Raw genomic sequence first — 26,708 nt, forward strand, 5'->3', positions numbered from 1 at the left:
TTTAGGAAAAGTTTTAAGACGCCGTAGTTTTAAAACAAATTCAAGATCTTACGTGGTGTTCGAAAAAATTAACGATACTAATGAATATATATAATGTATAATATTATTATATTATATAGCTTCGGAGTAGTAATGTGTTCTTAGTAAATCTGGAAAATCGTAGGACTAAAGAAATTCGTTACGAATGAACGGCTTGTCAAGATGACATTAGGTTTCTTTAATTGAGACGTATAGTATAAATAAATGAACGGTTAATTTATCGTAGCTAGTAAAATAATTCAGAAATATTATCTCTGATAGTAATAAGATATATCAATAGATTTGTACTAACAGTTTCGTACAAATAATTATAATAATATAAATAAAGCTAAAATAATAAATAAAATAAAATAAAATGAAGAATGATTTATGTGTTCATCATTTTTTTTTTATCATTTCACTTCACTACTAAACAAGTGCAAATACATAACGCGTACTCCTTTTAATCAAACTGACAAATAAAAAGAAAAAGTCAACCATTCGTACGAAGAAACTGAAGAAATATTTCGAAAAGAATTTCTACATCTTCACCGTTCGGCTGTCGATGAAAACAAACATCAGAAAAGAAAAAGAGAAAGAGAAGACATATGTTGATGATAGTTTGTCTAAAATACTTGAGAGAGAAAAATAACACCCTTCACCGAGCCGTCCTGAAGAGGCCGCCCTGACGAAGCAGGAAGTCTGGTCGCCGCAAAAGATCGTCCGGCCTAGCATAAGTGCGAATAGCGTTCTCGGTTATTTCTTGATCTATCGCTCTGGGTACATTAGCCAACGTGTTTTGAAACACTCGCCGAGCGTATTTGTGTTGGCATCGGCGGCGCGTTGTCTCTCTTTCATCTCCCCACGGTACCAGACTCTTCGCCTCGCGTGAAACGTGCCGCGAAACCGAGAAACAAAGTCGTTAGCGGTCTAATTGCGAACCCTTTTCCTCCTAGGATGACCTGTCCTTGATCTCGCCATTCTTTTCCCCCGGAACAGATCAAAGACATGGCTGCGTCGTGTCGCGAACAACCCTGTCAATCATCCGCGACGCCCCGCCAAACGAACTTGCGGGGAGTTAATTACCATCCTGATCCGTGGTAAATTCGTCCAAATAAGAATTACACCGACTTAAATGAAATTACGCGAGGCGTTAAGGTAATTCGGTATGCTGTGAAGTCTTCGTGCATGACCAAATGTATCTGTCGTGCGACTCTTGGTTGGCGGATTTTCTTTTTTAATTCAGAAGATTACCGGTGACAGAAACGAGAATTCTTTTTATACTCGGTATTCCGGATAATAAATTCCTTGTTCGATTAAGATGAAAACGCGCCAAGTATTTTGTTTGTCTGTTCTTGGACCTTTGTGAGCGATCAAATATATTTATCGAAGGATTTTTCTTGCGCGAACTTTTTAATATAATTTCTAAGATTACTGACGTTAAATGGAAGCTATAATTTTTCCTTTGCGTTCGATTTTCTTTGCTCGACGATAAATTCGCTGTATTCTATCATAAGGTTTTATTATCCGTAATAAGTAAGCCAGATCGAAGTCAAAGGTAACAAAAGACGATAGTAACAAGGTACGTATTCTATTTGCAAACGTATTGTAACTTAATACAAGTGTTGATCATATGGTGAAAAACTACAATTGAGATACGCATAACTCGTATTTTGAACTGTAAAAAATCTGAACAAAGGAGTATGTGTACACCATAAAGTAATAAGATTAATTTGTATAACAAAACGATTTAATAAATAAAAGTTAGGCGTACCACTTAAGAGTACGAAATACAATCTTCAGATAATATATTTGATACAGCGTAGCGTTTAGAAGTTGATTACAACTGCAGAGTGAGTTCTAGAGTGAGTATTGTTGGATACGATCTGTAACTGTCTATATAATTTACTAAATTATTCTGTTGAATACGGTACTTAATTCCATCAGGTTTATTTCGCAACGGGCTTAAGTAAAATATTTATTTTTCTCACTACCGCTTGATTCCAGTGAAACGGCGCATAAGCGTTGAATTGATACTGATTCGTAACTGCATATTAAACTGGATCGTTATCTAGCATGTGATCACTGATTTAGCAATCTTTGCCCTTTTATCTCAGTTATGCGGCAACGCTATCAATTTCTTATGATACCGGCCGTGATTTTTCCAAAATGTGAAAGCGCCATATCGACCGTCACTCAAGGTGTTTGAAATTTACGGTACGATAATAAATTTGTTTATCGCTGTGTCCTCTATGGATGAAAAGCAAATGATCTTGAACGTCATCAGCGAATCGTTTGCCTCCGCTGTATGACAAATTTATGATTGAATCGTACAGATACGTAACGTGTTTGCTCCAATATTCGTTAGAAAGTAATATCGAATCCAAGTCGGTAATAACGAAAAACAAAATTCCTTCGTCTTTCAAAAGTGCTATCTATCTGTTCTAAGAAATAACTGTACGTATACGTGTAATCGGAGAAAAGAAAACGTTTCAAATTCCAGAGAAATATCTACTGCAAATATTATTTGGGATTTCTAGAGATAATAAATAAAGTTCGAGTCGAGAATTTTACAACTACGTTTCAAGAAAAACTCTCGTCTTCTTCTTTCTTATTCCTCCTTTTTCTTTTCTTTCTTTTTTTTTTTTAATAATTATATGTTTCGTCGGAGGCAGATCAAAGGAATCCGGTTTTTGTGGCCGATACTGTAAACAATCGAAAAATGTTGGTCTCGAATGTCCCCGATATAAAATGATGACTTCGTGATATTTATAACTCAAATACGTCAGTCGCCACGGTAGAAAGCATTTAGCTGATTTCCATTCTGATTTCTATAAGACGCTCTGCCGATAAGAATAGCTCTTAAACAATGGTCGATTGTGATGTTCTAATTGTAACAAAATTCCTTATTGCCGACCATTAATCATTTAGACAATTTTCTTTTTAATTCTAGAAAGATTTTGAAGAAAACAATTTTATTTCATTGCGAGTTAGGAATAGATAATTCATTGGAAACGTGTTCTAACTTTCAAAGAAGTTGTATATTATATATTAAAAGATTTACGTTACATGTCGCTGGCCTCGAATCTCAAAACTCGTCGAAGAAGCGTAAGCAACATCGATTTGTTCAGAACTAAAGCTTGCAGCAAGAAATGTGCCTCATCTTTACGACAAATTCCTTCCTACAGATTATATAGCATTAATTCCGAAACGCCTTGTATATAAATTAAAAGGAAGAAAAACGAAGATCATGGAAGCTATCCCCTTTCTAAATAAATGGTCTGAAATCCATCGTGCAAAACAACGTCTCTTTCATCCCTATCAATTGATTTCCTCGCTTGGTAACCATAAACCCAGTCCCTCGATAGCACGAGCCTGCCAACGATTCATCTCCAGCGAAGATAATCGAACTACTCCTTTCCTCGGCTACATTGTCGCATTATTTACTCCTCATTATCATCCGGGGCCAGCGTAGCATCCCGTCATCTACCGATTTCCACCCCTTAATCGGGGAATAATAAAAATCATCCCTGTCGCGCGCGATGGCTTCTCAATAAAGACATTGTCCGCGAAGCAAATTCTTATCCGTGAAAAGGCGTCGTTGCCGCGTTCGGTGGTAAGGGGTTGTTCCGGTTACCCTTCGAGAATCGGCGAAGGGGAGAGAAAAAAGAATGGCGGGGGGAGGCCGGTTGGATTATCGAGCTTCGAGATTACAACTCGGGCTGAAGCGAACGATTTCCTTCGAAACGGGAATACCAGAGCAGCCAGTGCAAAGTGGTAGCTGGGGCGGACGAGGGTGGAAAAGGGGTGGCAGCATTATTGGCCCTAAGCAGGATACTTATTGAACTCTTAGCGGTGTTTTTATCACTCCTTTCTGGTGTTCGCGCGCGCGCGCGCGCGCGCTTACCTTCTCACCACCGGCAACAGAGCTTTTAAGTGTTTTCGCCTTTGTTTAAAGGACTCGGTTCTCCCGCCCTCGTGCCGCTCGCATTATGCACCCTTCTCGTGGCCCGCGAGAGGTTCTTACAAGACTCCGATCCGTAAACCGTCGCTCAAGGGTTTGACCACTTTGTGTCCTTTTTTTCTCGAGGGCTGCAACAGCCGCGAAACTCGAGACCCCCTTGCTGACGGTGGAATTAGGCGCGGTTCGATTTTTTCCAGTTGGTAATCTGCTTCCAACCAGACTTTCAAAGATTCGGATGCATGATGACGGTGAATTTTTGTCTACCGAAATACATTTTCTTATGTTGAATTTTATGTACGCTTCTTGGACGAAGCGGAATTTTGTAAAGCGTATGGTTTTGTGGAATGTTACTGGAAAATGGGGCAAGTCCGTAGACTCGCAAACGCGGAGAGGAGTTATGCGAACGATATACGGTATAGATGAATCTTTGCAATGAATTTTTAATTGACACGCGTTTCGTTATATCGTGGAGAATCTCGTATATGTATTTTAATAGAGCGATATTTGGTACATTATATAGTTTGGTGGAATGTTAGTAGAAAATGAGGCGATTTCGTAGAAGGATCTTTTAGATGGTATATAACAATGGAATGTTATTTTAAGAGTCCGTGGGAAGACTTTACGAGGATTTTAACGCGACGGAATGCAGTTTAGGAGAGGCTTGCATCGCTGCAGTCTACCTTAATAAAATATCGTAGTGTTATACTACGCTTTAAAAAACTGCCGCTTTACGGTCTCTGATAAGGTATTGCTTGATTATAATATACCATAATAGTAAAGTAGCAGTGCGTTTTTAATTCATTCGTTGAAATATTAACCTGTTAGTAAAACTTCCGAATAATATGATATATTAACGAAGTACTGTGTTCTCTATCAGATAAATAAAGAATAATTTCGAATTACTCTTTGCACGGATAAATTACATACGAATACAAGAAAACAGGTAGGATATATACTGAAAAATTATACGTATAGAATATCAATTTCTCAAACAAATTCATTTATACCCTTTTCCTTGAACACACAATCGTTCAATTAAGGTCGACGTACAGCCACACAACAAAACAAAGCAATTTATGCACGTTAAAAATTCTCTGATCGTCAATTTGTCACGAATTCACAGGTAGAATCGATGAAAAGGAAAGCAAGGTAGGCAGTCGATTCATCGTGGCTCTTGATATATCCATAGAGCGTATGTCAAACCATCTTCGTCAAAATCCAAACGATTCCCAACCTCGACCCAACCCCGACCGGATGAATATTCATCGATACCGCGTTTCCTATTTATGATCTTCTTTCATTACCAATTCCGTCGGTTCGTCGACTGCCATTAGTCACACTTTGCGTACCGAAAGCGTGATTCCAGGCGTTTATCGCGAATCGGGAAGGTGAAGTGCACTCGGGGGTGAATTTCACCGACTGGTGTGCGCGTGCTTCGTGCGTACGATCCGCAGAGAAAACAGTGAAGGGTGAGAGAGAAAGAGAAGGGTAGGGGAGAGAGTGATCGAGAGAGAGAGAGAGAGAGACGAGGACGAACGAAGGGGTGAGGGAGGGCCACCACGTGCTCTATCGAGTACGTCAGTCATTCAGTTCAACGCGCACGCGGCGCAAATCTCTGTGTGCAACAGTTCAACGGAATTACACGGTGTTGTATCGGTGTGAGAAGCTCGATGCACTCGCTTCCGTGTGCCGTTTTTACAGATGAAAAAGCCAGCGTATTTAACCGTTAAAACGCTTCAAATTCGAGATGCATTCGCGAGTCATTTTCAATAATTAATCGACAATCGTACAAGTTTATTTCGAGATTTCGTCCACCTGTAATTCCTTTCGCGTCAAATTGATTGCGTTAATGCGAGCTCCTTTGAAAGACAGTCACGGATCGACTGCATTTTTCTGTAAACTACCCTTTTTCGCAAGACGCAAATGGCGTATGTAATAGAAAATTCTAAGTAAATTTATTTATTGTAAATCGTAACGCCGTCACTTTTCTTTATTTTTCGATTTATAGAGTTTAGATCAGTATGGCTGCTGAAGGGCTCGAACTGTTCACGATTGCAACGAAACCGAAAGATTCTCAATTCTTATGAACATCTTCACCCCAATTTAATATTAAAATCTTTCGAATTTTAGTTAGGTTTAGTTTTCATTGTATCGTAATCAATTTGACGATTTGAGCGAAGCGTAGGGAAACTTTGGGAAAGTTAAAATACGAGACTCACCTCTTTGTCCTTCGCTTGCAGTTCCTGTTCCAGGTTGCTGTTCGGCGTCCTCCTGGGATTGCTGGCATCGTGTACCTGCTGCTGATCACTTGCCTGTGGAGTCTGAGACAGTTTATGTCCCTCAGTCTTCGAATTCCCATCATTTGCCGCGGCAAGTTGCTCCTTCAATGCAGAAACTTCCTTTTCCGCCAATGTCGCCCTCTGCAATCAAATCAAATAGCAAATTAAAACCTCTACCCTTACGTACCTATAAGATTATTTAATTCTTACGTAATGTTTAATTAAAATTGATATCACCGACTTGCCACAAAGATAGTTTACCTAAGAGAAGTAAATTATTTAGGAAACCGATTTCAAAACAAATATATACAGTTTAATTGGTTTTATCTCGATAAAAGAATTTTTAACCATCTTCCTAGTACGCTAACTATTTTGTCATGCTACGACAGATATATACACAAATGGAATTCTGTCGATTAATCAAATTATCTATTCATAGAGGGTTTGGGATAAGTTGAAATTAGTGTCTAAATTTACTATTTTGCGAGTCTTGCTGGAAATACCTGGCAAATAATTAATCGACACATGAGCTATATTTATTTCATTTAATTCAATCACTATCAATTCATAAGTACTCATACAAATTTTAGAGATTTTAGATATAACGATATATTCTTGGGACACTGTATGAGCTTCTGTAAAATGTAGGAGCAGAAACATGTTTTTCTAATAATAACTACTACGAGTTCGTATTTTTAGCTTGTTGAATATCGATATATTTTCGATACGAGTGACACTAGAAGGCTAAAGAGGAATCACGGAAACGTTCTCAAAGATGATAAAATCATCGCGGTGCCGTAATGACAAACACATGCGTTCCGGTCCCACTCCAGTGCTTCGTCTATTCGGCCAATCTGTACAGCAACGGCATATGCTAAAGTCATTAATTGACATCTGGAAGCAATTAAAGTAATTGCGAATTCGGTAGTAAAATATCGAGAACGCCGCGCGGACTAATAGGCAACAAGTCCACGTCAGTTTTTACTCGATGCATCGAAGCATCGATCGATCGTTCCGCGAAACACCGACGCTAACTTCTCTTCGATTTGAAATTGTACGGCAACACGGAATCGTGCATACGGCCATCCTATAACATGCTCGTTCACGACCCGCATATATTTCCTATAATTCTCTTTGACCGTACGAGTTCGACTTTTTTCTCTTTCCATATTTTTCTTTCTTCATGGAACCAATTGCGTTCAATCGTCGTCGATATACTGGCAAGTGAACGCATCTTTTTTCAACGATCTGTCGCCTGAATTTACAGTATCGAGAACGTAGGAATTTATTCGTCCGGAAATTCATTGTTACATTTGCATCCAGAATATGTTACGTTGCATCTATGTCTGCAAGGATTAAAATTGTACTTCATGTCGGTTAATTTCTAATTCTGTGATTATGCAAGAAATCTCTGATATTTCCAGTCGAACGGTAGGAATATAGTGCACAGATTTATAAGGAAATATAATACAAATGACAAAGTTATAAGAGAATATCGAATGCAACCTGTGCATAGAAATGGATTCTACACGAGTGTTAGAGAATATTAATTTCTACACTAAAACTATCTCAACTCTTCGGCCGACGATCGTAGAATATTCCCGATATCCGACTTTACCACTTGTCGATGAATTACAAATAATTATATATTATTCCAGAATATTAGCCTTCGCGATCTCATTTACCATAATTTCCCATTTATCGCGGTATACAAATCTTACATTTCATTTATGGTACCGGTAGCTATTGATCGGAAGGTCAACGTAAATAATTCAAATATTCTGTCGTGTGACACGTAGAACAAGTAGAAATAAGATCTTTTCAACTCCATATATAAAAAGAAAAGAAAAAAAAAAGAAGACAGTAGATACATCCTAAACGTTCAAAGTTGAATATCAAAAGCGTATCGCAGCGTAAAATTGCAAACGAAAATTTCGAACAATCGAAATGTACATCCGCTAGTCATCCGGTGGTTCGACTATTAAAGAGAGAAGATCGTAAAAAAAAAAAAGAAGACGACCACAGTAGCCGACATCGAAACGACAAAAAGAGAGACAGTGGTCGTCGAGACGAAGTACGAGACAGCTGTAGTAATGACCCATTGTTTCCTGCAAAAAGCCTTGACGATGTTATCGATAATTACGAAATGATACGGGAAGCATAAATACATATCCGAGTGCACGATGCACGTTCATCGGAATGGCGGACGAAGTATCGATAGGCTGTCGAGGCTCATCCTGTGTATTTGTCACGAGTCGTTTGGAAAAGTGGGGGAGCAACGTCAGCGTAGCTATACAAGGCTGATGAAGAGGATCGAGAAGATCGCCGATAAAGATCGTCCGTCCGCGATCGTCACATTAGCGGCGGAAGTCGTTGGAAGATAATGGCTTCTTTGAACGTTCCTAACGACGTTGCTTTTGTCGTTGTTCTATCAACAATCGGCTGTTAAGAAATTTAAGTTATGGGATTACGGGAAACTCGAGCAGTTCTTCCGCTCTTTCGATTCATTTCAAGGCTTTCAGATGCTTCCTCCTTGATTCTCTTCCTTCTTCGTATCAATCGATATGATTGCTTCAACGATCGTTGATTTCTAATAGATTGCCTATGAAATATTGCCATTAAATGTTCCATTGTCGAAGGCGATATTAACGTGGAAAATAAGGAGACGCGAAACGTCCCTTTCCTTCCACCTGTACGACGTATTATGAATTAATTGTAGCTGGATAAGAATGGTTTTGAACGTTGACAATTGTTCGAACGTTTGATCATAGTTCATAGATGATAGGAAGTTTCGTGAAAAACATTATACGACTAACGTTATGATCGTACTGAGCTTGTTCATGCAAATTCATACCTTTGGCAATACGCGTTGAGGTATGAAACCTGAACAAAGATTCGCTTCGTCCACTAAATATTATAACTACTATAGTTTGGACGTATCACATGATTTCGCATATCGTATATGTACACTTTCGCATCTTTCAACTTCCTATCTCCATCGCGAACATTCTATCAACATTTTTTTCAATATTTAAAAAGAAAACCGAGCACACATATTCAATATCAAAACGAAACGACAGAAACGATTTAAACAATATGTGATTGATTGACAGTGTACAGAATTGAATATCCGTTCCCATATGAAAGAAATGAAAAAATATAACAGATTTTGCCGTGACTGCTGACTTGTATCAGAGTCGAACGCGTTAACACAGATATTTTGCGAAACACAATAATTCAACGCGACAGAGATCACGTTCGTTTTTCGTCTATGACATCGCTTGACAAAGAAAATTCGCAGGATTGATAGGAAGCAGGAGCCTGTTCGGTTCGATCGTCAGACAGCGCCTATTACGTACTCGCCTTTCGACCCTGACAGAGTGAGAAGGGGAGGTGAAGTTTCGATCACGACAAGGCGTTTCGTCTTGGGTCCGACGCTCGTCTTACACCCCTTCGCAAATTGACGGTTATCCGAGTTGCACGGCGTTCTGAGCATCGATCGATCGCCACTCACCGATTCGATATACGGAATCGCGGCTCATTGCACGTTGCCCGCGTGTGCAAGAACCTGCTTCGGGGCTGCTTTTAGGCCGGGTGGTCACGCACTTTCGGATCAACTACCAGGGCATCGATCGGTTTCTGTCGTGTTAATGCTTGTTTCCACGTTTTCTGCCCGTTCAAAGACTTCGCTGTGTCGTGTAATTAAGCCCCGTAATTCGTTGTAATTTCGCGGCCACGGTTTCGTGTATCCTCGTGGCCGCCACACGGCATTTGTAATTCAAATCTTTTTCCGTTTTCGACAAAGTTTTTCTTGAGAGAAGGAAGCGTCGCCGATTCTTGCAGCATTTCAGATTTATAGATAAGAAAATTCTCTTTTTCTTGCTTACTCGTTTTCTCAATACGATTCCCAAATACGATACGCAACTCTCGATTGTTCGTTTCTCAACATGATCGTGATTTCTTTTACGGAACGATTCCAGGCTGTTGTTAAATTACTATTGGCCTCGGAAAAATTATGATCTCAGAATGACGTTGATATAACGATTGATTTAGTTTAATGTACCTACCTATGTAGGTATACAGCTATGTAACTTTAATATAACCCGAGCTTGCCAAGTATTTGAATGGAAATTGATCCTCAAATTTCGTGCAGTGAATTTTATACAAATTTTAGATATGCGCTTTCGCGACAGTTGACTAAGGAATTAATAAAACTATACGCAATTAGATGATTAGAAACGATCCGTAATACAGAAGCCGAACGTAAGTAGTATAGGCTGCAAGAAGGCGGTAGTGTTCCTGATGTTATAGTACGTTTATAGAAGCGCAAGAAGAAAGTAACATAAGCTCAAGTTGATACTTATGTCCAGTATAACGACAAATATTTCAAATTTAGATAGGTAGAAATGTATGCAAAGAACGTTGAAAAGTAACATTGTTGGCAATAAAGAATCATCGTCGAAGAAAATCTATCATCAATTTCTGTGCCTTACATTGTCACATATTTATATTCAAAACCATAATAACAATATTATATTATAATATAAGTTTACAACAAATTTATGAATTTATGAACATTTTCACGGGAAATGAATTATACAAATATGGTCCTTGTACATCTTATAAAACACCACTGCCTTTACTTAAATTTACTTCCCAATATTAGGTTGTCCGGAAGTGTCTTTCTTTCGCAAACGTGTTTTTTACAACAGTGCACCTTCATACAAACGTAAAACCAATTCTGTTTATCTCAACAGAACAAAATAGATCGTACGTAATTCGACAAAATAATACAAAACAAAAAAAGATGTGCGTCTATTATTTCCTCATAAAACGAAAGAAACTTTCCGGACAACCCAATACAAAGCACTAATAAAACGGTTCTTAGTCATCTCAGCATAAAACGTACAGTATACATAGAAAGTTCTTCGCACTTCTACATATAAACATCTTCGTACATAGACTATACGCAAATAGAAGTACGTCTGTCCAGAGAAGTCAAAATTTACTTAAACGTGTCTTAAAGTCAACTCTACTTTTAAAGTCATCGTGTCTGCATATTCTACATTTTCCCCATCTTTTCGCCAAGTTTGAGTAATCTGACGGAATTCAGAAAGGAAACGGGCAATCGTCAATGAGCACTCGTAGCGAGTTGGCATAGGCAACGTATAAGCGTGATTCGAGAACGTTTGCGAGTGCACGGCATGCGAGTGTCGCAGCTGGCGACGCGCGGTGTCGTAGCCCGTCAAACGCCGAGCATTCTTTGTGCCCTGCCGGCGGAATATCCCGAATAGATCAGCCTCCCTCGCGGCTCGCGCACCCACCCCGCCGCGCGTATTTCTATTTTTACGCTCTGGCCCGAATCATCAGCGTGTCCCGTTCTTTTCTACCATTTATTTCGTGACGGTTGACTAATGCGCGAGAGGCATCGGGAATTCCGGTTGGATCGATGCGTGTGTATTTCGATGCGACCTGCACCCCAGTATCACTTCACTCTGGATATTGTGAGAAGCGCGAGAAAAAAAGAAAGCGGGAGATTGATACTGCTTTTTTGATTAATTTTTAATCGTTTATTTCCAATTTAAATCCCCTGGTAGTTTTAAATTCTTTCGGGCTTATGCTTTTCCATTCGATCAATCTTCGATGTCACTATATAGAATTTGTTCTTTTGTGTTGTAATCCGGTTTGATAGAAATAAAGTATATATGTGATTGGTTAAGAAGCATTGAAAGTACATCGACATCGTGAAGAGATTTTGTAAGCAATAAATGTCCCTTGGAACGCTGCTTCAATCGCGAAAAATTGATCGTACTATAGGTATATTTTTCGAATAATTGATAGATGTAACGAAAGAAAGGTTCCTTAAACAAATTGTGTTTCCTTGATAGCAATTTCTTGTAATTAATAGAAAATTGAGTATGTCTATTGAGTATGGAAGTATCAATCATGTGTAATTTATTATATTAACTATATATAAAATATTAGGAAAATACATGAATAGTACTTCCCAAATACTTGTTATAACTGTTACCTAATTGAAATCCAATTTTTGATACAATTAAACATACGTTAACATATGTTAAAGTGTTTCTAAAAATTCATAATTGAAGATTAACGAGACACGATACTGGTCACTCATTGAAGCAATATGAACCTTAATTAGAATAAATGTAAATCATCCATATAGAAACAACAGATGTACAATAATTACAAGCAAACCACTTGTCAAATTTGAATGAATTATCTCATTATCAGATCATTTAAAAACAATGTGTACCGTACAATTTTCTCCATAATCTACATAAGTACGTGTTAAGCAATTATCAAATTAAAATTGTGTATGCACGCATCTGCTTTATCACTATAATGGAACTCTTTGCACATCAAACGAGCGTAACGACGTCGAACTACGATATACAAGATACACTTCTTTGATTTATTCTCTCATTTGGAAATTTATTTTCGAATACCTCGCACGTGCTTTCACCTCGAGTGTTCTTTCTTTCTTTTTTTTTTTTTTTTTTTTAAACCATAAAACACGCATTCATGCCGAGACGTTACTAGAGGCGTTTCCATGATACTCGTTCTCATTGAAATGAATTTTAACGATCGTGTGCCACGCTATTCCCCTCTATACTTTTTCGAAATAAAAGGAAAGCCGCAGCAGCTAAATAAAGCAATTTATACTAGCAGCTAAAACGAATATCTAATTAACATGAAATGCATCGTTTACCTTTACGACGTGTTTTACTACGCCTTTGGTTTCGTTTCCAGATTCGCGTGATCCAGCTAGTCGCGACTTCCTATGTCTGACCTTTGACACGCCGCAGTAATGTCCGACTATTGTGCGTCGTTTTAAAATACACGAGTCTCAACGGCAAAGTATCGATGGTAGATCCTCGCGAAATATTTTTATGCGATCGCGATTATTACGCAAGACGTTCAAGAACATTTTACGATCATTCTATTTTTTTCGCTTTTCTCGCAAACGATGCCTGTTACAAATTCGCGAACGGTGTTTGAAACTTAAAAAGATATTTGATATCCCTACCATGTTTATCGTATTCGCAAGAGCTTTGATGTAGACACGTCATGCTAGAATTTTCAGTAAGCGTCAGACGTGTACGCGAATGTAACATTTGAAAATCGTTTACAAGGATATGGCTTTTGAACGTAACGCCAGCATTTTAGGCTAATAGGAAATCGAAAGTGTTTATACAGCGAGGTATACGTCCAAACTATGTTTCGCTTTATACGCTATATGTTATTATACGTGAATTACATTTCAAACAGACAACGAAACATTAAACAGCTTTGAAAAACCATATCCAGCTTTCCATTCCATTGCAAAGAAACTATATACGAAATATCTATTTTAAACCATCCGGTGACCCTTCGAACCGATATTTGTACAACTACAAACTCTCCCTAAGAATTTCTGTCGATCGATACGGGGAAGTAAATCGATCGGTGGTCGTAAGCAAAGGACTGTGAACGTGTGTGTAGAATCGCGGTTGCCCGGTTGAACACCAAGGGCCGGGACGTTATATGGTGGCAAGAAAGGGAGGAATACCTTACACCAGCCGTCTTTATAATCTCCCGCGTGGCAACAGAGGGGGTGGTGGAAAGGTGGCACGGGGTTTGGATCAGCCGTTTATGACTAGCGGCGGCGTTATATTTTTTTGGCTGGTGGCAGGAGGCAGGAGACGGTCGTGATATTTCAAATTTTCTCATTACACCTCGAGGTGCGAATGATCTCCACCCTCTCCTTCTCCCTTTCCTTCTTCTCGTTCTCTCGAACTCCCTCACCCCACCTCTTCGCTCTGTTCCTTCGTCGTGCTCTGCTACCCTATCTAGCGCAGGCTCTCTTTACCGCACCGATACACCGTGGCGCCGTTCCACCACCTCCCCCAATCACCTCCCCACAGCCCCCTTCTTCAATCTCACACCAACCAGCCATCAGGGTGAACCCCTCTTGTATTTATTATTAAGATATCGACCGGCTCTAAGTCCCGCTAGGTACTACGTGCAATATGCGGCGGGAAACACTCGAAGCATACACACGAGTCGCGAAAGAGAATACCCGAGGTTCGACCCCTCTTTACTTGTTCCCCCTCTTTCTCTCTCTTTTTCTCGCGCGCGCTCTCTCTCTTTTAGCCCCCTCCATAACGGAGGAGCTTTCAGGGGTCTCCTCTTTTTTCGACGGGAGCAGAATACCATCGATGCTAATTCGTGCTTTGTTCGGGACACTTTTGTGCCACTGCAGAAACGCAACGCGGAGGCAAAGTGAAATAGATGAGAGTGCTCTTTGTTTCGATCTGATTAAATGGCGCGCTGATTGGCGCGGCCTGAATTAGTAGTCCGTTGAAGTGCTCGCGCATGTGACGTTCTCGGGGCCCTCCCTAAGAACAGGGATTTCTGCGATATATTGTCTCGCGACGGCCATTATTTCCCTGTGTCTATGAATATTTCGTTCCGAGGTGTATGACGTTCGAGAATCCGTCGATATTCGCTTGTTCGCTGGTTCGGCCGATTTTCAATCAGCGACGAAGATCTTGTTGCGAATATCTTTGGAAATATATTTACTCCAACCGCAATCTACGAAGAACTACAAAATCGGGAAGTTTTCCGAGATGGAAGATTATTGGCTACTCAACGATTTATTAGTAGCAGAATATTTTTCTGGTTTGGCTGAGTTTTTGGGTTGGCAGTTTAAAAGAAATATATTACTCACCGTTAAACAGAGGAAAAACTCTGTCTTGTATTATGATATCGTTCCTTTTTAAATATCTACCGTACGCACACATGGATGTACGTAGTACAACTTTATTGATTACCTATGAAACTCCTAGCAAACTTCTATCAAACTAAAGATGCATAGAAATGTAAATTTATAATAGCATAATTCATGGGAATTGGAAAAACGAAGCCAATAAATGAAAATAAATAACGTTACAAAATACATGCTTTATTCTATACACTTCGCATCACTCACTCACATTATACAATATCTTCATCCTTCAATTTCTCACAATTTCCTCAATTTTAATGGATAAACAGTGACGCTGTGCAAAATGTCCAAACTTTTCCAAAGGCTCTACTCGGAGTTAGCAAGAACCGCTGCAACTACGACGATCGAAAATCCGTTGGAAAGAAGCGGCCGAAGGCGACGAAGAAAACCGCGAGGGCCGAAGTCGTCTGTAGCCGGCGGTCTTGGGAGGTCCATTAATCGTAGGACAATAAACGCGGTCCTCTTCTCGAACGAGATACTTTTCGGAGGGTCATCGACCGTCGCGTCGCCTTCGTTTGCTTTTCTCCGAAGCATGTGTGCCGAGGACGGCACTCCATGTGGCACAGGTTCCCACGTGTGGGACCAGTTTCAACATTCACATCGAAAGAAGAGAGACTCGAATGAAAGAGAGAAAAAAAGAGGGAAAAGCAAGGGAGCGACAAAGAGCGCGTATTCCAATAAGAACGCGTCCGTACGGCGATATTTAAGAAATGTCAATACATCGTGACGACGATGGATAAGGGGTGGCGGATGAAGGGTTCGTAGATAGAAACCGGGCGCTACGACGACGACGAGAACGACGACGACGAGAACGACAACGACGACGACGACAATGCCAATGGCGGGGCCATCAGTTCCCGAGCAACTAGCCCCGAGGCACCGGTTAAAAAACGAACGAACCCCTTTGATGTTCCCCGTTGTCCTAATGAAAAATTAAAGCCCCTTCTTAAACATCATTAGACACGGCCACTCTTTCAAGTCTCTCGTCGACTCGCGATACGCCTGCAGCGCATAATCATGGCCCCGAACGAAGATGCCTCGTGTTTTGGCCGCAGGCAAACGATCGAGAGGTTTGACGATGCTGTTTCAGGCCGTTAGTGAGTTTGCAAATGGGCATTTTTCGAAGGTTTTAGGTTGCAGCTGATCGATGTTGGGCAGAGGCAAATATCACGTGTTTGATTTGGAACGAGATATATCAGATATTACGATAGATCGTTTCAGATAGAACCTTTGTATTAAACCTTACGTTGAAACGAGTCACGTGATCGGTTTATTCGAAGATTTTACAAGCTACGAATGAATTGTATGCTTTTAAATCGCAGCGAAAGTGAAAAATCGAAGCATTAAGTATTCAGATGACAATTACGATGGAATATTGTAAATATTGTTAAAAATAGAATTTTTATCCTATAGTTCATTTTCGAGTTAATTATAGATAGACATGGAATATTAGGAAAACCAAATCAGTCGTTATTTCTGCGACACAGCGATGCCAGCCAGTCGAAGCTGCTACCCGACTTATTTTTAATCTCTTTTTCTCTATGCAATCATTCCCTCGGCGAATTCCAGACACACGTGCGAGTCAGCACCCGAGATCTTCTCACGCGCGATCCACTAATAAATCACGATGGGCGTAAGGAAAAAATCGGTGATCATCTGCTGCGGAAAGAGAGAAACGGGCTATTTCTTTCAGCCGGCGTTCTTAGGAAGCGTCGGCGTCTACTTCCTTTTTCCAATACGAATGGAAAAAAGACCATAGCCACGTTTAGAAAAATCCTCGTTCTCTCGAGGAAAGATATCAACCACGCCGATGTATAATTAAATATGGAGCTTGTTTTTTGTATAAATTAGATGGGCAAGAGGAGCGGCTTCCATCCGACGTTTAAAAATACTTTCTCGTTAGTAAAAATGAAAGTTTAACGATTATATGCCTGTACGGTAGAAGTGAATGTCTCATTGGCTTTCTTAGTGCTCAGTTTTACTCATTTCACCGATGATTGAAGTTTCATTCACTCTATCGATGGTTTGTATACATCGAGGAATTTAAAAGATAATGGGAAAAGAAAGCTTTGTCTGTATTATTTGCGAAAGATCATCCATATAAAAAATATAATAAATCTACAATGTTTCTATAAAATTACGAATTCATCTGCTTGCTATTCTTCATTTTCCAATTGATTTTACTTGCGTCTACGTTCTTCCTTTAATATAAAAAATTATAAATTATGCAGTTGTAAGAAAAAAATTACTGCTTAGTAATTGATTATTACAAGGACATAAAACATTTATTTATTTGATATCTAGTTTCATTCTATTCGATCAATATCTTGTGAAATTTTGTACTCGCAATATACAATTAATCATCGAAGATATTTGCAGCAATATTATCCTTTATTAAATCTTTATTTCGATTAACTTTCAGTCGAACAATAACTCCGTTTTATATTAAACGTTAAAACTTATCAAATCCACGTCCCACTTAAAATACCATAATTCCTAGATCTTTCAATAAATAAAATCAATCGGCAAACCACACGAGGATAAAACGATACATTTATTATACGCAAATAATTCGATAAATATTCCGATTGACAATACGACCATTACTATGAATTAACCAGCTTAACGCGTATAGCAAAGAAAGAAGGAAACCTATTTTCTCTGAATTTTCGAGAGTCCGATTTTTCCGATCGGAAAGCTCTTGGGGATCGCGGCGCGCTCTCGAAAACGAATTTCGGTTGGGACAATGGAGGACTTGATACGGCGGAATCGGCGAAAGGGACAGTGGTCGGTGGGCAGGGCGATTGTTGGAATTTGCATGAATCGATCACGATTGTTTGGCCGCGAAATGAGCGCGCCACCACAGGAGAAATAATTCGCAATCCGTGTATAGGCCGGCCAATCGAGTTACCGTTTGCCATTTCGATTCTGCTCGGTCCAACGGACGACAATGGCCATACGCTAAAAGCGAATCATCTTTGTGATCTGAGCCGACTGATCGTCGCGTCTCGTTCGTCTCTGCATTTGCCTCGTTCGTCTCTCACCATCGCGAAGTTTTTATCGAAACCTCCTCTACAATGTCTCCTCTTTCAGTTCGACGTTAAAACATTTCAATTACGGTCCTTGAATTAGTCAGCTAATCGGTTGGTTCGGTTGGTCAGTTAGTATTGCTGAAAATTTCTCGTGTTTGCATCATTGTTCTTAAATTGGACCTTTTATCGAGTTCTTTGATTATTAGATCGTACCGATAGTTATTCTGCTTGAAAGTCTTTGGCATGTAGAATTTGCGTAATTCAGTTTGATGGACGTTTTTTGAGGAACGCGAAGTACGTGCGCAGGCAAGCGTGTTTAAATTATTACAATGGGTTCGGTAGTTTAATATTTGAACTTCAAGGTTGTTATTTTTGATTGTTTTGTCGAAGGTCCGAATGGATCTACAGTTTTTACTAGAAGAATAAGAGAGACTGAATATATTTAATAATTAGACTGTGTAATGTAAAGATACTATAACATAGCGTCTTCCTTTCCTTAAACAATATCTTAACAATTCAAGACCGATATAAGGAAGTTTTAATATATGCTATATGCAACGAAAAATATCCTTTCCTTAAAAGCGAGATCTTTTTTAACCTGTCTAACCAGTGCAACCAGTTAACCAAAACTTTCCGTAATCATGAAATTAATAATCTTAATAAAGATAAAAGAACTGCATTAGAAATGGTAAAAATATATATAACAAGTTAATTAGTCTACAGGTCACAAAACGAAGAAGTATAATTATACGAATAAGAAAAATCTCGGGACCCATAGCAAGACCAAGCATCGGTTAAATTCGAATTAAGGTAAAGAAGAATAATGTGCGTTTAAAAAGCAACAAAATAATAGGTAAAAATGGAAAAGGAATAGTTGGCGAAGGAGTGCGAGACAGGGTGGATGGGCGCAGGCTTGCGTTGTACGAAGATACATGTGGCGAAGACAGCAGGGACTTTTAGTGGCTGCGAGGATATCGATACCTGAGCGAGCACAATACGGGCTATATTTTTATAGGGCCGCCGCGGGAGTCTAATGGCAGTCAGCGTGAGGGAGAGGGTAGAAACAGGGATTTGGTATAGACGTCATTGTTTCCGTTCGGCACCCTTCTTCCACCCCCGACTGGAAACTACCCCCTTACAACGGTGTGTGGCTGCCATTGAAGCCACTTTTTCATCTCTCCTGTGTTTCTCTTCCCGCGTTCTTCCACACATAGATTACAATATTACCGCGTAACCCACCCTCAACGGCGCGCCGTTAGCCGCGCCGCAACGCCGGAACGCGTCCTCTGATATATACGCGCACTTCTGATCATAACATAAATTTTAATGATGGCCGTGATGAAAATATAAGAACGCAGCGATATTTATGGCCGCCTGGCCCGGCCAGTTCCTGTGCGTGCAACCGTCAACCCCCTTTTCCCTGGACCACTCACGACACCCACACCACGACCGAGCTACTTGGAGGAGAACGCCGCCACCCCTTTTCCCGGTCGACATACGCGCGAAACACGCCATTTAATTGTTCGTACTACTCGTCCAGTCTGCAAAGCTTCTCTCGTCCCGCCGCAACTTCGTTCTTCGATTTTCGGTATACGTTCTATACCTACGAAGAATTTTAACGTTGAAAAGAATTCGCAAGCTTGTGAAATAAATGTTATACTAATTTTCTATATAATCGATATTTAGCAACCAATAAACGCGACGATAAAATTCAGAGAACTTGTCAAATTATTTTGTTAATTAACGCTTCACCACGATAAGTAGACAAATCTAAGAACCTTCGTATCTTACCCGTTGTGTTTTGTATTTTTTACATTCTCCGTTCGTTTGTTACCGAAATGTTCACCTTGTCTGTATTCAATAACCCAAATTTCTCAACGTTCTATCGATCTTTATTCAGTTCGCTGTCCTTAAGAATCCTGTGCGCAATTTTTTGCGACACGATTACTCACGTGCCAATATTTCCAAACAGCTCTCGATATTGCGTCAAGGCCGTCGTCTCGGTTCGAGAACGTGTCAAACATACCTGGCTACGGAACATATCGGCGGTAGGGATGTGCTATAGAGACACACGTGCATCGTCTGTGCACACGCACACATTCAATGCCTCCCAACAACTTCTGATTAGAGGTAGAATTAATGATTCGAAAATCAATACAGGCCCGTCCTCCCGTGAGTATTAAGACACTGACGAAGCTGACGGTATCCAAAGACGAAGAAGGGACTACGGCGAGGAGGGCAAAGGGGAGGAGGCAGGAAGCGAGGAAGAAGGGAGTCCGTAGGAAGAGAAACTAGAGGGTTTGATGATGGTAGTATATCTGTCGGGGGTGCGGAGCGAGGGTGCTCCTCGTTTCAGGATCTACTATTTTGTCACCAAACCCTTCCTCGGCCTTTGATAACTAATTAGTGTTTTACCTCCCCGCGCAGCTCGGTCCCTGCGGCCCTCTTTTATCGTCCCAATCAGGGGACAGGCTTGCAAGGAACCCCTTTTCATGCGAAGGCGCATCGACGTTTCCCGAGCCCTCGAAAAGATGGGAATCAAAGGATTTCCAAAGCGAAGCGTCAAAAGTGCGCGCGGGGACGAGAGGACCGCACCGGCAGGGGTTTGTTAAGCGGAAAAACGAAAACTGCCGGAGTCACGGGACGCCCCGGACTAAGCAGATCAACGCTCATCCTTCCGAGAATGTGATTAAATGGTTTCTTTCTGTCGTCGGCTCATTTACACTACTTTCAATCTTTCACGCTAATTTTTAAACCTAGTAGGACAATAGCTATATTAATACTACGGAGATCGTGATCGCAAATATTCCATCACCCGCGATATTGTTCAGAAGCAATCAGAAGTATTCTGCGTGTCAGTACTTTAGTCAGTTTGTAAGATACGTGAATTCGAGCAGAATGTACAGCCGAGACCGTTCATAAATTTAAACCCAGAGAAAATCATCGGTGTTACGAGCAATACTTTTTAAACTATTATTTGCGTCTGTTTGCAATAGATGAAGTTATAGAGGCGAGTCATTTGTTTCTTAAGAATTGGATATTAATCGTGTAGTTATATAAGGAAACTGAGAAAAAAGTGCAGTTGATCGGTTTGATTTCTATGAAGTTTAATTAGCGATGAATTAGTCATTAAAAGTAAAACTTACTACCTTTGTATGGAGTCAGCAGATTGTACATTTAAATTACATCTATAACATACATCTACCGTCTGATTATGATTGTTTGCATTAACGCTAGAAGTATCAATAAAAAGTATTTCTATTATTGTAAAAGGAACCTCTTAACCAAATTTATAGTTCTGAAATTGGAGAATATAATCATATAAAAAGGAATCCGAGAATATGTCGAGTGATATATAATATTATAATATAATTGATATATATTTTATATATATAAATAGTCTGTTTCTAGATTTTATTGACTTTCTTTTTATAGACGCGATTTGTTACTTGTCTCGCTAAACAGTTGCGAAATCTACAATGTTTCCAATAACAAAGTTGTCGTCGCTCTGGTATTGCCCAGTCACCGCTATAATTAGCGATATTCGCGTCGATATATATACTTATATACGCTTCGATTCGTTCCAAGAAGCAACTATTCGATAGATTTCACTAGTTGCACGCTGTGTTAAATAAACGGCCACGACTCCGAAAAGGAGCCGCGAAGACTAATGTTCGCGGCGAGAAGCGTCGACAGGAATTCGACGATTACCCTGGTGACTCATCTCTTGACATAATACTTTTTGCCTCGTCTTACGTTATTTCGACGGAGTTTCCGAGAATTTATATTTCGCCTCGCTGCCAACCACGATCAGATTTGTGTAACAGTTTCTCGTTTTATTTCTTCTTAATTTTAATCTGCTGATATCTCGAGAACTTAACTTTTAAAACTCTGTTATCCGATACGTACGCTCGTATTTTCGCCTCGGTTCTCTCATTTAGAAAATAAATAATTAATAACATAAATAACAACCGTTACGATATATGCGAGCTACGAACGATCCTTTCCTTTAATTATATTTTATATATTTATAATTTGGATAGATAGATCCATAGTCTATCAGTTTTAGTTGTGTTTCTAGAAATGTCTCTTAAGACGTAGGATATTTTCTTTCATTTGTTACAACGACGCTAATACATTGAAATCGAGGAAAACGTACGTATCGAATTCACCATACGCGAAATCTAATTATCTATGTGCCTTTTCTTTTTTTTAATGCGACGCAATAAAATAATTTCCAAGATAATTTCTGAACGAAAGAGTTATTAATAACTGCACAGAATTATTTCCCGATAATTTCCATTTTACCAGAACACGAAAGTGACACCAAAATTCGCGGCCGCTTTTAACAAGAAACATTTTATATCGAACCATCTCCGTCCCCTTGACTCCTCGATTATTCTTTCACCTGCACGTTTGTCTACACAGCCTATCCGGCCACTTTGTTCTTCCTTGTGAAGCGGAGGGCCGTTAAAAATTAAGTAATCGAATAAACGCGACTCACCCATCAGGGATCAACGGTGAAATTCGCTCGTACGAGCAATACTAATTAACCGAGACATCGGAAGCGAGTTTCCACACACCCCCGCTCTGCGCCCGCCCCTTGGTCTGCCCAAGGGGGCTGCACAAGAACCGGGCGTTACGCGCTTAACAGTGGAAAATTGCCAATTTTCCCGATAATGAAAATTCTCCCGTCGCGGTTAATTCAATTCCCTTAATTTCTTTCGCATTGAAGCCAGCCGCAAAGATTACGATTGCAATCGCGAAAGGGGATTCCGATGGTTTCAGAGGCCTGAATTATTTGAGGATCGGTAATACGCCACGGCAAAGTGTATTAATGTGTACGTTGCATGGCGATTAAATGTTTAAATAACCAGTTGCTTCTCTGTCCAGTTGCAGAACAATCTATGTTATTTGTCTAGTAACGATTTAAGTAAGAAGTCAGAATTTGGATATTAACACTAAAACTATCGATAGTCAACACGAAGCTATTTCCACCAAAACCAGTCAAAATGACTGCTCTATAAAAAATACGTAATAATAAAATATTTTTATTTATTAATCCATCTGGGACCATGATCCCTAAACGAGGCTTGACAAATTTATAAAGTTGTGGTATTTCTAGTGTTAGCATCTAGCGATCTAGCGATCGATCCGCAATTTTCCTGATATCTGATATCATCATATTGAATGATACGCGGTAAAAATTTTAAAAACCTGTAGGAAGCTGTACAAAACGAGGAAACTGGTTAATTGGGGTTCGATAAATAGATTACAGCACCCTTTTACGCTTTGACAAGTACCAATCATTTTGACTGGTGTTGGTATAAGTAGCCTTGATACAAAATTATTTTGAATTTGAATACATAAAAAATAAAATAAAATTCATTATATCTTTTAATTATCGTTGCGAAAGTCATTACATCGTTGTGGAAAAAAATATAACATAAAGTAGGAATTTTAAAATAAAATTGTAAAACCTGTCAATTTGACTGGTGTGGTAGTTCTAGTGTTAAGAGCGGATTAAGAATTGCTCATGAAATTCTATTTTCTTGTCAATTATCAATCGTATTAAGGAGGAAGAAATTTTCTACGAATACATTGAAAATGTTAAGAATATTAATAATACAAGTATACAAGATTCGTTATTGGCCATTATGAATGATCGGTGTATTCGTGTGATTTTCTTATGTAAGCTGGAATTTAGAAAATTGATGTGAAAATTGGTGGGAACGTTGCATTTGGAGAAGGTTACAGATATCCTGTATATTACAGACACTATTCCTTAATCCATAAATTATTTTAAAGGAACTGCGATTGCATCATTCCAAGAAGTTTGGAATTCTAGAACTGATAACGTTTATAAATCTGCCATAGTAAAACAAATTAGTGGTTGGGAACTGCATTGAATCATGTGTAATATGATGAAATCACGCGCGATTAAGATTTTATTCGGAAAGAACGTTTGATATTGAAACTTCATCACTTGCATTCAGAGGAAATGAATAATTGAGGACGCAAACGCCTTGAAAGAAACAAAGAATTATATCTGCCCTGATTTTTCGATTCGCTATCTTGTTTGCAATTCACTAATCGACTCTTTCAGCCATTTAATCTCCATCTTCGTAATCTTAACGATTTTTTCGATAAAGCACAATGGCTATGAGGAGCATCTACACTAATAAGATAAAAAAATTTCCTTCAAAAGAAACCACAGAGCAGTTGATATGATCGCGAAACGTTGAACTCTCTTAATTCCTGAGTAAAGAGAAACGAAATATTTCGCCATAAATCTCAAGGTAAAATTCCGAAACGTACGAACAGGCAGCTTCCAAGTTCAAACGGATGACGCTAAGGTTCGACACGGGGGCGCCAGTAAATTTTCGCGTTTCGACGAACCACGATGTTCGCGATGATCCGTGACTAATAGATTTATTGTTCTTGCCCTGATAACGCCGACTGCGAATCGTTTCGAGGGCTCTGTTACCTCTTTCTTCTCTTGGAACGAAATCCAATTTATGAGAGTTTCGATAACGGTACAATATCGTGATAGGCGGCATGATCGAGACTTCTGATATTATGAAAGCTGTGGATACTCTGAAATATTTCGAACAATATCGTTTCTCATAACTGGAAACGATGTTCTTTATTAAAAATTACTAGGCTGTAATATATGAAATAGTCGATTTTTAACATTAAATGTACGTTACCGGCTTTTATACGTAAAAGTAAAAAATTAAAATGATGCTTTTAAAACGATGTATGAAATAATCTACGAAGATAGAAACAATCGTGTAAAAAAAACAGAACATTGTTTGGAAAATTGACGCAAAATGTAATTGTTGTTAGCCCTTAAATGCATAATTTTTGTCGCTTTTAGGATAATTGGAAATAAGTTATAATAGATTAATTAAACAGAGTAATTAAACTTCTGTTCGAGCAATACAATATGCGCTTGAATTATCGAGAAATTATCCGAATTATAATAATTCTTGAAATGTCGAACGTGATAAGAAAGATAAGAACAAATATTTCCGTATTCATTTTTACAACGATTTCGTGCTTCTCTTTTGAAAAAAAATATTTTTCTTGTACTTTTCACGATTACTGCAAAGATAAACATACATTTTATGAAGATCAATTTTTCTGTTTAATGATTGCTTATTATTTTCATGGTGCTACAAAGTGAAACGAAGAAATGTACGAGGACAAATATACATGAAAGCTTTATCTGAAAAATAATTAATAATATAACATGGAATAATAATATTTGATTAGTATTCGCTTGTAACAATCTGTTCGACTAAAAGAAAATTACTATTTCGCGGAGACGCATTGGTCGAATATTTTACCTCTTAAATATTTCGATTAAAATCGATTTTATAGAATTTAGTGGAAACGTGGAAATGTCTAAATATAACTTATCAGTGTAATAAAAGCAGAGATAGCGATCATTGTAATCAAAGGTATAAAAATAAGATGCAATTAACGATGGTAATGAAATAAGGTTGAAACGAACTTAAGATTTCGCTGCATTTTATCCACTTGTTATCATCATTCTATTCACTCTTGTACACGCAAATTATTTGATTATTATTACTATAAAGATCTGTTTCATTAATAAAACATTTTATATCGTGCTATGGAATCAAAAAAGATTAATTTTATTTTAATCAAAGTGAAATACTTTGAACTAACTGGGGAACAATGACGTTCATAACGAGCGATCTGATGTTAATAAAATTATAAATTTACTGTATGCTAACAAAAAAAAAAAGGAGAATTTTCAATCTAATCGCTAAGCGTTACAAATCACGATTTAGACGCGTTAACAGTTACGAATCATAATTTGCAAGTTTCCCAGTGTTGCGATACCGCAAGTGTCGTAAAATTATAGAAAGATGACTAGGGTTAAAAGTTAAATGTTTGAAAGTTTACTGTAGTCATTGACGTAAGCCTCGGCTATACGACGAACAATTAAAATCGAAATTTACACATCCATATTTTAGTAGTTTATATGAGATATGCAATGGACATGTTTCGTTGACTTAAAATTGTAACACAGACATTGCCTACGGAATTTGTTCAGCATTTTTATTTATTCTAATTTGTAACCTAATCTTTGCCAAATGTAGCTCGCAATAGATTTTTAAGCACATTGTCACTGAAAATTTATAATTAATATTCGTGTCTTACTACACAGCCTAAGTCTCTTCACACGGCAATATACCAATTAATTGTAATACTAAAAATTGTATATTATTAATACTAATAATACTTGATAATTTTACAATTTTGGTAAACTTTCCAATTTTGATAATCATAAAATTGATAATTTGTAAGATTTAATCGTAAACTTTCATTTGACCTACTACAAAATTCGTTACTGTTATGCAAATTGCTGTTATACAAATTTACTATTAATTCCAGTTATTTATTGTTCATTTATTAATTTAGAAATTCGTAATTGGTAAAACACCAACTAAGAATACTCCATTAATGTTATCGGAATTCTACTATCGAAGACATAATTTCTAATAGCACGAACATTTTTAATCAACGGAGAAAAAAAAAGTAAACGAAGAAGAGGTTATAGGTAATGCGTTACAATTACACGAAAGGTT

The 26,708-nt window shown here is 38.6% G+C and overlaps 1 protein-coding gene across 7 annotated transcripts in view; it reads right to left on the reverse strand.

Annotated features, from left to right (window-relative positions):
• LOC122570886 (homeobox protein cut) overlaps positions 1 to 26,708 on the reverse strand; it is a 167,792-nt gene that overhangs the window by 83,938 nt on the left and 57,146 nt on the right. For all 7 annotated transcript variants that reach the window (XM_043733819.1, XM_043733817.1, XM_043733816.1 and 4 more), the window contains one exon: positions 6,202 to 6,402. In XM_043733819.1, coding sequence (XP_043589754.1) covers positions 6,202 to 6,402 — 201 coding nt within the window. The remainder of the gene's footprint in view (positions 1 to 6,201; positions 6,403 to 26,708) is intronic.

This window comes from Bombus pyrosoma, linkage group LG9 (genome assembly GCF_014825855.1).
Source record: "Bombus pyrosoma isolate SC7728 linkage group LG9, ASM1482585v1, whole genome shotgun sequence".
NCBI lineage: Eukaryota > Metazoa > Arthropoda > Insecta > Hymenoptera > Apidae > Bombus > Bombus pyrosoma.